Source organism: Euleptes europaea, chromosome 11, assembly GCF_029931775.1.
Source record: "Euleptes europaea isolate rEulEur1 chromosome 11, rEulEur1.hap1, whole genome shotgun sequence".
Lineage (NCBI taxonomy): Eukaryota > Metazoa > Chordata > Lepidosauria > Squamata > Sphaerodactylidae > Euleptes > Euleptes europaea.
The window spans coordinates 20,165,105-20,179,008 of NC_079322.1; the positions used below are offsets into that span (position 1 = coordinate 20,165,105).

The window sequence follows — 13,904 nt, forward strand, 5'->3', positions numbered from 1 at the left end:
GAAGTTTGATGGTCCCTAATTTTGAAATCTTTGCCTGCAAAGCTGAAAACTGAGCAAGACTTTGAAAAACCTTGGCAACGTGTGTGTGTTAGGAGCCGTCAAGTTGCTTGACTCACCGGAAAAGACAATAAAGCTAGGAAAAACTGAAGGCAGCAGGAAAAGAAAAAGACTCAACATAAGATGGATTAGCTCTATAAAGGAAGCTACGGCCCTCAGTTTGCAAGACCTGAGCAAGGCTGTTAACAATAGGATATTTTGCAGGTCACTGATTCATAGGGTTACCATGAGTTGGAATCAACTTGACAGCAGCACCTAACACACTTGATAACATAAATTTCCCTTTTTTTTTTTAATATGGCCTACTTTTTGCTTGCATCTTTATTCCTGTCATTTAGCAAGTTCAGTCACGTTTTAAAATGGTGTTTAATCAACACTAATCAATTGATTTAAAGTAACCACTTTGGATCCAGCCAACTTCTCATCCAATTGCCTTCCATACTACAACCCCCATCCTACATGACTTTTGTACATGCAGGTCAGATGATTCTCATCTTCTGCTTCCCAACAACCTAGGCAAGAAGAATCTTGCCCCTTTAACTGAGGCTTCATGTGTTAAAGTGGGCAGCTAAAGCTTTTCTCAGCACAGAAGTAAATAACATCACCTGGCAAATAACATCCCATTAAGCCTCTGTTAAAGGGGCAGGACATTTTTTTCTCCAGGTTGCTGGGAACCCTATGTCACCATAGCCTTTTGGGGTATGGATGTCGCCTTCCTTTTCCCACCAGCAGAAAAGGTGGCTGGATACAACCCAGAGATTCCCATCCCCCCCACCCCTGCTGAGCCCCCTGTTACTGGGCTCATGTTGCTTCCACCCAAGACATGGTGCTCTGACATTCAAAGTTCCAAATACGTTACAATAGCAGAAATGAGTGTTGTTCGATGCATACTCTGATAGACTAACACCACATTGCAGCGAGAGCTAAAAACAAGGACATTAGGGCCATTTATGCAGGGTCAATTTTGATGCTTGCTCAAAGCTCTTTTTTTTTAACGCGACCTTTAAAATGCCTGTTCACGGTCCCGATGCAAAAGGAGAAATTCTGCACACACACCACTCGCTTGCTCCTTCGTTTCTTCGTTTCCATAGCCATTAGCAACCACCATTTGCATAACTAACGCGTGGCTGTGATTTTGCATGCTTCTTCGAGGGGATTCTTCGACGCGGGGGAGGAGCAAACACAAAAAGTCGCATTAAAGGGGCTCTTAAGAAATGTGGAGCAGGTATGGGCCGGCTTTGCTGTCACTTCCTGAATGACGGCTCAGAGTGCAAAACTCAAAAAAAAAAATATGCGGGGCACTTCGGCCTGGAACATGCTGCTAATTACCAAGCATAAATAGAAGAAACTATTCCTTCTTATCTTGACCTCACACAAAGAGGCATGTTATATCTTTAATAAAACAGCAGCCATGTTCAGGAGGTTTATAGACATACACCTAGACTCACAACTCTCAGTTTAACAGGAATTCTTGTATCCTACAGCTCTGCCAAGTTTGGAGCCTTCCTCTGACTGGAGCCACTTCCACTGGAAGAAGACTCCTTAGAACATAAGAAGACTTTGAAGCTGGTAGGGCAGCGTACAAGAAAGGTTTTTTTTTTAACGGATAAACCTTTTGAAACTGCATTTCTGTTAAAAAGAGATATTCTAAACCAGTGTTTTCTGGGGGGTCGTCACCACGTCATTTTTACTTCTAATTATTTTTACTAAAAATTTCACATGGAGGTTTTTAACATTTATTAAATTCAGCCATCTATGAGATGTAATGAATTACAATTCAGCCACCGCGACAGATACTTAAAAATATTAAAAGCTCGCCGTGTTCTTAACACAGTTGAAGATTACCTTGTATGTTTTGCTGGTGCCGCCATGTTTGTAATAATGTAATTGTAATTCAATGATGTCCGCAATCGTCAAATTGGCGCAAACTTAGCTCGCCAATAGTCAACCACTTCCAGTTGGCGCCATGATGGAAACCACCCACTCGCTACCGAGCACGGATTAGCTATACTGCTTGCACGTGGTTTGCACTTTCCCAAGAGCGCCAGTCGATCGAATTCAGGTATTCTACCGTGTTAGTTTCTCTTGGGGTTCCTCTTCCCCAGGTCCTTGTGAAGTTGTGAGCATCGTGTCCTTCTTCTCGATGTGCTGCCTTGGCACTTTTTTACTCGGTGCCACGCCAAGCCTTATGAACACCCTCGTGCAAACATAAACTTTTCTCCTTTTTAATGACAATAAAAATTATAAATGACACCACAGTGTCACAGCGGTGCTAAATGCTCTTCTCACAACCTTTTCCCGCAAATAAATAATAAAAAACAATAACAAAATTTCACATAAAAGAATTAATTTTTTTGTATTTATATTTCAGAAATCCGTACTCATGGAGAAAAAACGTAAATATTCAGAAGACTATCTAAAATTTGGCTTTACCACCTTGATCAGCAATAGCATAGAGAAGCCGCAATGCGTTTTGTGCAATGTTGTTCTCAGTGCTGAATCTATGAAACCTTCAAAACTCAAACGTCACTTAGAGACAAAACATTCAGAACATGTTAAAAAGGATTTGGACTTCTTCAAACGCCATGAAACTGGTCTCAAACATCAAAGATTGATCCTACAGGACGTTTTCAGCAACAGAGCACAGCAGCAGTGCAAGCATCATACGAAGTCGGTTTAGAAATTGCCAAACAAAAAAGACCTCACAAGATTGGAGAAACGCTCATCAAACCCTGTATATCGAAGACGGTTAAGTTAATTTTGGGGGAAGCCAGCGAGGTAAAGATGCGACAAATATCTCTCTCCAATAACACTATTCAGAGACGCATTTCAGATATGTCCGTCGACATGAAAGAGCAAATTTTGAGTGAAATCAAATCTTCTCCATTGTTTTCTTTTCAAGTTGATGAATCAACCGACATAAGTTCATGTTCTCAGTTGCTTGTCTTCGTGAAATATATTCATTCAGATGACATCAAAGAAGAGTTCCTGTTTTGTAGTGCACTTGAAACCACTACAAAAGGTGAAGATATCATGGAGAGGATAAATACTTTATTTGAAACTGGAGGACTAGAGTGGAAAAACTTTGTGGGGTTTGTACAGATGGAGCACCAGCTATGCTAGGGTCGTAGTCGGGCTTTCAAACAAAAGTGAAAGAACTTGCTCCCCAAGCAAAGGGCATTCACTACATGATTCATTGATATGCTCTTGCCAGTAAGACTCTCCCAGCTCCTCTGCAAGCAGTACTTAATTCTCTGATCAAAATTGTGAATTATATAAAATCTCGAGCCCTCAATACTCGTCTGTTTAAAGAACTTTGTAAAGACATGAATTCTGATCATGAGGTTCTTCTTTTCTATACTGCTGTATGCTGGTTGTCAAAAGGAAATGTTGTGAATCGTGTCTTTGAGCTGAAAGATGAAGTCAAGTTGTTCCTGGAAGTGCAAGAGAAACATGACCTTGTGGCTTACTTTAATGATAAAGCATGGAAGAAAAGAGTTGCTTACTTAGCAGACATCTTAGACCAGCTAAATAAACTGAACCTGAAACTTCAGGGAAAGAAACGCATATTATCCAATTTCAAGACAATTTTCGGGCGTTTGTATCCAAGCTGCAAAACTGGCGTTGGAAAGTAAATCTTGGAAACATTACCATGTTTGAAAAACTCTGCGGTGTGGTAGAGGAATCTGAAGATGAACTGGATGATAATCTGAAGGAAGAGATTACTGGGCACCTTGAATCCCTTGAAAAGGAATTTCAGCAGTACTTCCGAGCTTACAGAAGAATCTGCTGCACTGGCACGAAACCCATTTTCTACTCCTCTGAATGTAGCAAGCATTCCCGATGAAATACAGGATGAATTCTTAGATCTGCAGAACGATTCTTCGGCACGTAATTTGTTTTATGAAAAATTGCTGACTCAGTTCTGGTGTGCTATGTATCAATCATATCCAAATGTCACCATGCTCGCCTTTCGAGTTTTAATTCCATTTGCCTCTACATATCTCTGCGAGAGTGGATTTTCAACGCTTCTTCATATCAAAATGAAGGCAAGAAACAGACTAAATGTTGAGGATGACATGAGGTTGGCTTTAACAAACACTCAGCCACGAATTTGGAAGCTGGTTACCCAGATGCAAGCACAACCATCGCATTAAACATTAATTAATTATTTAATGAAATTAGTTAACTAAATATTACGTTGGAATTATATTCTGAAAAATCTATTTTTAATGTGTTTTCTTTATCCTATTGAAAATGTCATTTTATGGCTTTATGCAAATGTGGTGGGGGTCGCAGGTTACTTGGCAATTGTAAAAGGGGGTTGCGACTCGAAAAAGGTTGGGAACCACTGTTCTAAACAGTCATGAGTACAAATGATACATAATATGTTAAGGAAACTTGTAACCAGACTATTGAAGAAACAACTAAGTATCATGGGCCTGGTTTCTTACAATATATTCACATATTGCTAGCTTGTTCTATTACATTTTAAAAGTACAGCAAGCACACAAACGATTTGTTTGCAAGGAACTGGCTCTATAATTTATAGGGAAGGACAACTCTGATCCTACTCATACATGAACACTTCTACTTATAGGGTATATTTTTCTATTAATATATCATCGAGGGGAAACACCTGCTTCCCCCCTCCCAAATCATAGGTAATGTGTCTTACAGCGTATGGGCATATATTTTATCAAATTGAAATACATGTTCAGATTTACATTCTTTTGCTAACTAAGCCAGGAAGAAATCAGACACAGGTGGTTACGGGAATATGGCATAATCTGTACTTCCTTGGATTTGTTAGGAAAGGGGTGGGTGGATGTGGCTGAATTTTAATTCTGACTGTCTTCAGGGAATATCTATATTTTATTTTATTAATGCTTCCAAAAATATACAATTGCCAGAACTTTAAAAAGAAGAGTAAGGGAGAAAAATAAACAAACATAGCATATCAATCCCATTTCTAAAGATTATTTATTTCATACAATTAATAAAAATGAGTAGATGTCATAGACAAAACAATATTTGGCAAGTGTGGCTATCTCAAAGTTATAATTCATGATTTTTCAGATGATTATCCTCAGAGACTGCGTGATAAAGTTCATGTGTTTTATCGATTTGTAAAAGAGAGCAACAGGAGCCCCGTGGCACAGAGTGGTAAGCTGCAGTACTGCAGTCAAAGCTCTGCTCATGACCTGAATTTGATCCTGACAGAAGTCGGTTTCAGGCTCAAGGTTGACTCAGCCTTGCATCCTTCCAAGGTCGGTAAAATGAGCACCCAGCTTGCTGGGGGTAAAGTGTAGATGACTGGGGAAGGCAATGGCAAACCACCTCGTAAACATAGGCTGCCTAGTAAATGTCAGGATGTGACGTGACTCCATGGGTTAGTAACGACATGGTGCTGGCATAGGAGACAACCTTTACCTTTAAAAGGGAGGGGGAATAAAACCACAAAAATATTTAATAATGCCCCCCTCCCCAAAATCAAGTTACAAATTCACTTGACTGAGTGTGTGTGTGCGTGTGTGTGCGTGTGTTAAGTGCCGTCAAGTCGCTTCCGACTCATGGCGACCCTATGAATCAATGTCCTCCAAAGTGTCCTATCCTTAACAGCCTTGCTCAGATCTTGCAAACTGAGGGCCATGGCTTCTTTTATAGAGTCAATCCATCTCTTGTTGGTCTTCCTTTTTTCCTGCTGCCTTCAACTTTTCCAAGCATGATCGTCTTTTCCAGTGACTCTTGTCTTCTCATGACTGAGTTTGCGGGTCAAATCAAAGCTAAATTTTTATTTGTTAATTTTTCATGCAGGAAGAGTTTTAAGTATTCCTCACATATTTTAATCACCAAGCTAATATGGAACTAACATGTAATGCAAATTATGAGGGGCTCAGTGATCACTGTGGATGAGAGCTAAATTCTGTTGAAATATTTGATTGGGCAACTGTATCTACGACGCATGATGCGTGGTAATGCACATGATACACAGTGCTTTGCATTTGTTAAAATTAGTACATCAACAGTCTTCAGCACCTTTAGTTTTCTTCTTCTTACATTTGAACATGGGGTGTATCTGCATTATTGCCTTTTAATTGTTTACAAGTATTATTCCAATAAAATAATTGCCATGTAACATTTTTATTTGTTTGAACATAAAATAAAAATCACATTTGATTAGATTTTTCCTAATCAGATATTTCAAGTGTGTTGTTATTGAAACATAAACTTAACGTGAAGTATGTTTAGAAATTTGATTACTAAACACAAGTCAAAATAATTGGATTCCATGCAATATAGGCACTGGATGTTTCAGAAAGGGTTCTGATTGTGATGTTTCCAGAGAAGCCACATCTCTGGTGTTGACTGGCCACCTGTAAAGTTCTCCTTCAAACTAAAATTGCAAATGACAATAAAATCATGGTTTGCAATTTGGAGAAGAGCCACAAAATATAATTTTCCAAATGTTGATTCAGATGATAAGTCTGCCAACAACCAGAAGTACTGGAGGATGGGGAGGGAAGGGGGAAGCATGTGAGCTCGAGGCTCACTCAACCCTTTTGCACATGCTGAATAACTCATTTTCACTTTGCTTCCAATGTATGTTTGCATGCGGATTTTGTCATTTCACACAGTAACACCTACTTGCAAAGTGCACAGAAAGTGGATTGAAAGTGCATTATTCAGCGGGTGTGAAAGCGCCTTCTAGAAAGTACTACTAAAAAAATACAGAGGGGGAAATCACATGTTTAAATGCCCTACCCCATACATAAAAGTCTTCCTGCATGAAGAAAACTAGCATGACCGTATGACAACTGGGACAGAGCCTTTCTCCATGATAACCTTTCCCAGGGGATAGAAACTTTTAATGCGAAGGACCCCTGAAACATGCAATGTTCATTCTGTAGTGGTACAATCCCAAGCGACCTGACCAGCAGGATTTTTTTCTGAACACATAGATCTGCCCTTCAGATGGCAGCTGGAAAGCCAGGATTCAATCCCCACTGTGTCTGTGATCTTTGCTACATAAAGGATAAATCAACAGCAGTTTATATTCTAATACTCTGCAAAAGACTTCTCCTCCAGTAAGTGGAATTACGTATGGATGTACATGATATGAGATAAGTGCCCACAGTGACCAGTTAGACATCTGGAGCTCCAATAGGTAACACATGTGCAATTAACATGCCGGAGCAAGAACTTCACTCAAGACAGATGTAAGGACAGGTGGTGCATTTTGTTTCCATAGGTCACAAGAGTGTTTCTGCAGTGTTTTCTGGCCTAGGAAGGAGTACCAGGAAATACAGCAAGGATATCATTTCCGGGATAATGAAGTACAAATGAGAGGCTATCGGCTCATAAGATCTAACAAAATAAAAGCAGTAGCAAAATAATGACATGATCAGTTTTGCCATATTTTTGTAAGCCAACTAACCTAACATGATCAGTTTTGCCATATATTTGTAAGTAAACCAACCTAACATTTGTAACCAATTTTTGGACCTGTAGTTAGTTCAGACAGATTACCAGGGCAATACCAACAGCAACTATCTAAATTATGCCTCTAACATAATGTGTCGAAAGATGGTTGAATGAAAGTTTGTCACTATGGTAGCCTTTCGATAAATATCTATTGTTTTGGGAATGTAGATGTACATGGCTTGTTTGGTGTGTACATAGGGTTGCCAGGTCTCTCTTCACCACCAGCAGGAGGTTTTTGGGGGTGGAGCCTAAGGAGGGCAGGGTTTGGGGAGGGGAGGGACTTCAATGCCATTGAGTCCAATTGACAAAGCGGCCATTTTCTCCAGGTGAACTGATCTCTATCAGCTGGAGATCAGTTGTAATAGCAGAAGATCTTTCTTTTCTTTCCTTCTTTGCTCCTATGATCCATAGGTCCTGAGTAGTTATTTCTTAGAGGAAAATATGATGGAGAGATATTTGGCCACAGCCAATGTTATATTTGAATCTCTATCCATCAGCAAAAAGGGGACTATTTTGTCTCTTGTTATGGGGGCAGGAATTCTCGCCAATACGGGGGTAATCTATTTATCTCGGTGGTATTTAAAGAGGGGGCATTCCATCATCGTATGAGATAATGTGTTAATTTTCTTTGTATTGCATGAACAAAGTCTGTCAAAATATGGTAGATTTCTATACCGTTTAATACTGCTGAGGGTGCAGCATTTAAATGGGCGAGTATAAAGGCTCTTCGGAAGGAAGGGACTGTCAGGTTGTAAAAGTATAGTGGAGTTAGCAAAGGGGGAGGAATACCATAGAACTGAGTTATACTCTCCGGGCACGCATTGTGGAGCTATAGTGGTCTAATTCTTTTATGCATCTCTTAATAGATTTCCTTTTCCCCATATTTAGTAGGATATCCTTAGACAAACAAAAAGTTGTAATTTTTTGTTGATTTCTTCCATCCAACGGGTGCTGAAGTGATCTTGTTTTAGTTCATAGAGAAGGCCGTAGCAGGCGATCTCCAGCCAGTACCTGGAGGTTGGCAACCCTATGGGTACACGAGAGAGGACCTTTTCAGAGGCAGCCCCACGATTATGGAACAACCTCCCTAGGGAGGTGAGCCTGGCCCCCTCGTTTTTGGAGGCAGCTGAAGACTGTTTTATTAGGATTGCATTTAAGTAAAGCAGCCCTAAATTGTGATTTTAAATTTTGGTTTCATTTTTTAAAATACTTTAATGTGTTTTATTAATATTGTAAGCCACCTTAATCTCCATAGAAAGAAAGGTGGCTAATAAATGTTTTAAATAAATACATAGATTTTTATCTTTATAAAAATATAAAGGTGTTTATCAAATTAATAGATTTTATCAAAAAGTCACCACAGCGATAAACTTTCATTAGGCCATGTTCTGATACATAGGAACATGTATCTGAGGACAGCCACAGATACCAGCATTACTGGCCTCCCCCCCTTCCAACATGAGTGGAAGGGGGGCCACCTGTATGGTGCCCGCAATTTAGTATTTACGTGCCATCTTTGCTATGGGGTCTGTGATGGGGTTTGAGGATTTTATTGCTGCTTTTATTGTTTTATTGGATTGTATGTTATGTTTTAATGCTGTTACCCGCCCTGAGCCAGCTCGCTGGGGAGGGAGGGATACAAATTCGATAAATAAACAAATAAACATGTAACTTTTTGTTTTACACTAACATTCTTTACCGAAGAGAACAGAGAAGAAGTTTATTGTTATTAGGCCCAAAGAGGGGTCATTAATTTCTGCCAACTGTCCCCCAACTACCACACTCCCTTCCATCTACACTACGGCACTCCAACGGTAAAGAACATAAGAACCTAAGAAAAGCCCTGCTGGATCAGACCAAGGCCCATCAAGTCCAGCAGTCTGTTCACACAGTGGCCAACCTGGTTCCTAACTAGGGGTTGTTGGCCATCTACAAATCACCAGAACATACAGAATTCGAGCCCTCAAAAAGAGCACAAAATTAGCATATGCTAATTTACATAGTTAAAACCGCATATTCTAATTTACATAGTTAAAACATAACTGCTATAATTTAAATATAAATACAACTCCTCATAATGCTAGCTGTTTCTGGACAGCAGGCAGAGCTCAGGTTCTTCAGCAACAGCCTGTCGCTCAAATGTTTATGGAAGAACTTCAGGAAAAAGAACATTCACGTTTCAGCAGATTTCATGAGACTGAAGCCAACCCCAGATATTATGAGGAAGAGAGAAAGAGAGGACAGGACCTCCAAATGACGACTGTCCTCTGAGAAAAAGGACATGTGGTCACCCTATTCCTGACCCTCAGGAGGAGCTGTTCAGTAGAACTGCGGCAGAGATTAAGGAAGTGCCATTCCATAAATAGAACTCTGCTCACAGATCCAATTTATAGGTCATAATCCAAAGAATTAAGAGCATGTTGGGTTTACGCATGCATCACTCTCTGTTGGATTGTGCCTACTAAATATATATTCTGTCTCCATTTCTCTGGGATCCAACAGTCATTCCAAAACCACGTGGCACTGAAAAGGAGTAAACTATATAACCTTACCGGGTTTTTCCACTTTAATAACTTCAGCTCCAAGATCTCCCAGATTCATGGTAGCAAAAGGCCCTGCAAGGACTCTGCAATGTTGAAAAGAACAAGCTCTTTCATCTCATCACTACATCAAGACACTTTAAAAATTGTGCTCATCACACGAGTCAGAAGACACACGTACCTTGTTAGGTCAAGAATCCTCACACCATCAAGGGGCTTCACAGTATTAACACCTGGTTATCAAACAGAGAAAAGGTCATCAGTCCATTCTACGGTTGACCTTTCTGCGTGGAAGTCTTCTTAACTTCCTTAAGAGAGGCAGAACAGGAAGGACAAAAACAAAGTGCACTAGTACAAGAAGGTATGTTAGAAACAGGGGGTGGATCATAAACTGAGAATTGAGAACTCCACCTGAACCCACGATACAAACATATCAGCAGGTGTTATTTTTATATATTAATTTTTATTTGTTAAAACATTTATATCCCACCTTTCCTTGTGGCTCAAGGTGGCTTCTTTTTTCCCCCCTTTTGCATCCCAAACAGCATGTACAAGAGACCTTTTTTGGCTCCTTGTTTTGAACTGTTCTAAAACTGAATTAATAGGACAACCCAGAAATGGTTCAATGAAGATCTAATCAAAACAGAATTTGGCTGGCAATCCACAATTTGTCATGTGTGTTAACTCCTTCTTGATGTATTAAACATTCATAGTGTTTATTTTTCTGTGTATTTACCGTATTTTTCGCTCCATAAGACACACTTTTTTCCTCCTCAAAAGTGAGGGGAAATGTCCGTGCGTCTTATGGAGCGAATGCCGGCTGGGCGCGTGCGCATAGGGACGGCGCGAGCCAGCGTTCCCCGCCCCTGAACTAGAATTTTTTACTCTATCCTGTAAAGAAAGATTTATATAAAAACATTTGTCACATTTTTGTTATACACACCCATGTAACTCATCCACCTGACAGACGCTGCTCCGTACATATTCATTGCATTTGTTCCTTTACTTCATTTATACCCTACCTTTCTCCCCAACAGAGACCCAAAGCAGCTTACGTTGTTCTCTTATCCTCCATTTTATCCTATCCTTGCAACAACTCTGTGTTTACACTCCAATCACAAACATTGTTTAAATGCAATTTACAAGCCCAGTTCTAAGCGTTTATTTGGAAGTGATTCTCAGAGAGCTAACCTAGGTAGGTCTACTCAGAAGCAAATCACACTGCATTCACTAGGACTTGCTTTCAGGTAAAGTGTGTACAGGTTTGCAGCCTATGCACAACACAAAGGAGAAAGTTTAATTTTCTATCTGTGGACTTTTCCCGGCCAGTGGTAAATACGGCTGCAACCCTATGCACACTTGTGGCTGTGTGTAAAGTGCCGTCAAACTTATGGCGACCCCTTTTTGGGGTTTTCCTGGCAAGTGACTAACAGAGGTGGTTTGCCAGTGCCTTCCTCTGCATGCACAGCAACCCTGGTCTTCCTTGGTGGTCTCCCATCCCAATACTAACCAGGGCTGACCCCTGCTTAGCTTCTGAGATCTGAGGAGATCAGGATACCTGGGCCATCCAGGCACACTCACCGAGGAGCAAATACTATTACTTTCGAGTAGCCACGCACAAGATAGTGCTGCAGCTGCTCTGCAATCCTCAACAGAGCTGCACCCTTCTAAGCCCACTCAAGTCAATGTTCTTAGCAGGCCCTCACTCCGTTTGGGACTGGATTGCAAGTGGGACTAAAACTTCTGGAGTGAAGCGGCGACTCTTCCCTACTGAAGACATTCTTCTCCTCTTCCCGTCAATACTTGCACGTGGGGATGTGTTTGGCACCCTCTCTACCAGCACCCGACGGCTTTGGGCGAATGTAAGAATGGTACACAATTACACACCTTTAAGGTTGACAATGAGGAAATTGAAATGGTTCAAGACTTTCTATTCCTTGGCTCCACCTTCAACCAAAAGGGAGACTGCAGCCAAGAAATCAGAAGGAGATTGAGACTGGGAAGGGCAGCCATGAAGGAGCGAGAAAAGAGTCAGAAGTGTAAGGATGTGTCACTGGCCACCAAGACTAGGTTAATTCATGCCGTCGTATTCCCTATGACTATGTATGGGTGTGAAAGCTGGACAGTGAAGAAAGCTGATAGGAAGAAAACAGATTCCTTTGAAATGGGGTGTTGGAGGAGAGGGTGACGGATTCCGTGGACGAGCAAAAAAACAAATCAGTGGGTTCTAGATCAAATCAGTGGGTTCTAGAACCTAAAATGACTAAACTGAGGCTATCGTATTTTGGTCACTTCATGAGACGACAAGAGTCACTGGAAAAGACAGTCATGCTAGGAAAAGTGGAGGGCAGCAGGAAAAGAGGAAGACCCAACAAGAGATGGATGGACTCAATAAAGGAAGCCACAGCCTTCAGTTTGCAAGACCTGAGCAAAGCTGTCAAAGATAGGGCATTTTGGAGGACTTTCATTCATAGGGTCGCCATGAGTCGGAAGTGACTTGACGGCACTTAACACACACACGGACCTGGCCTCCCAATGGGACTCAGCCGGAGACCAGGTCTACCAATAGGCTTTTTTTTTTCCCCAACAGCCCTAGCTGTCTTACACTGAGTCAGACTGTTGGCCCATCAAGGCCAGTATTGTCTACTCAGACTGGCTGCGCCCCTCCAGAGTCTCAGGTAGAAGTCTTTCACAGGGATGCCAGGGATAGAGTTTGGCATCTGCCTCTCCATTCGAACATGGTCAACCCTAGTTAAGCTCCTTTAACCATGGTTAAGCTTCCATGGAAAAGACAGTCATGCTAGGAAAAGCGGAGGGCAGCAGGAAAAGAGGAAGACCCAACAAGAGATGGACGGACTCAATCGAGGGAGCCCCAGCCTTCAGTTTGCAAGATCTGAGCAAGGCTGTCCAAGACAGGGCATTGCGGAGGACTTTCATTCATCGGGCCGCCACGAGTCGGGAGCGACCCGACGGCACCGAGCACCCAAGAACGGCAAAAGCGGCTACCTGCGCGGGGACAGCTTTCCTGCTGCAGCCCCCTGAAGCCCCCAAGGTAGGAGGGAAGCCTCAGGGGCTGGGGGCAGCAGAGGGGAAGGGAGAGGGGGCGGGAAGCCGGGCACAGACTCTTGCCGAGACTCCTTCCGAGCACAGCAGCCCGCATGGCCGCAGCGGACAGGACCAGCAGCAGCGCCACGTTGGGACTCTTGCCCCAGAGGCGCGCACTGCGCAGGCGCCCGGAGTTGGGCTCGCCCCCCCTCCCCTCGGCGGCGGCGGCGGGGAACGTTCTGTTTCAAGTGCGCACGCGCAACCTCCCCGCGTCCTTGCCTTCCAGGGCGGGGCCGAGCTGTCGCTCCGGCGTCCCCTCCCCCCTCCCTTTGCCACTGTTCCGGCCAGTTGGACAGCGACCAATGAAAAACGGCCCTTGGACCGCTCGGAAGGGGCCAGAAAGAGGCGCATCCTCTCTGCCCGCTCCGGTTCCTACTCCTGCTCGTCTCCTAATGTGTGATTTATGGCATCGCGTGCCAGCAATGCCTTTCCCCAATCTGCATTGGACAAGCAGGTCTTAGACAAAGATTAAATGGACCCAAGTCTGACTTCGGAAAGCGCAAGATTCAAAAACCAGTGGGAGAACATTTCAACCTTCCAGGGCATTTCTGTTGCAGATTTCAGAGGAGCAGTTCTCTTACAGAGGAATTTCAAAGGGAGACTAGATATACGCTGCTCAAGATCAATGGATCAAGGAGCTTCTAAGGGATGAAAGGAAAGGAAAGAGAAACTGCTGAGTTGCAGTGGATATTCATACTGAAGTCAATGCATTTGCCT

General features: G+C 42.3%; 1 protein-coding gene across 1 annotated transcript in view; it reads right to left on the reverse strand.

The window, feature by feature from the left end:
• The window catches only part of SUGCT (succinyl-CoA:glutarate-CoA transferase), a 352,798-nt gene extending 339,556 nt beyond the window's left edge, over positions 1-13,242 (reverse strand). Inside the window, exons 1-3 of the mRNA XM_056857041.1 lie at positions 13,089-13,242; positions 10,264-10,315; positions 10,095-10,168 (exon numbers count right to left, since the gene is read on the reverse strand). Coding sequence (XP_056713019.1) covers positions 10,095-10,168; positions 10,264-10,315; positions 13,089-13,242 — 280 coding nt within the window. The remainder of the gene's footprint in view (positions 1-10,094; positions 10,169-10,263; positions 10,316-13,088) is intronic.
• Between the last annotated feature and the right edge of the window lie 662 nt (positions 13,243-13,904).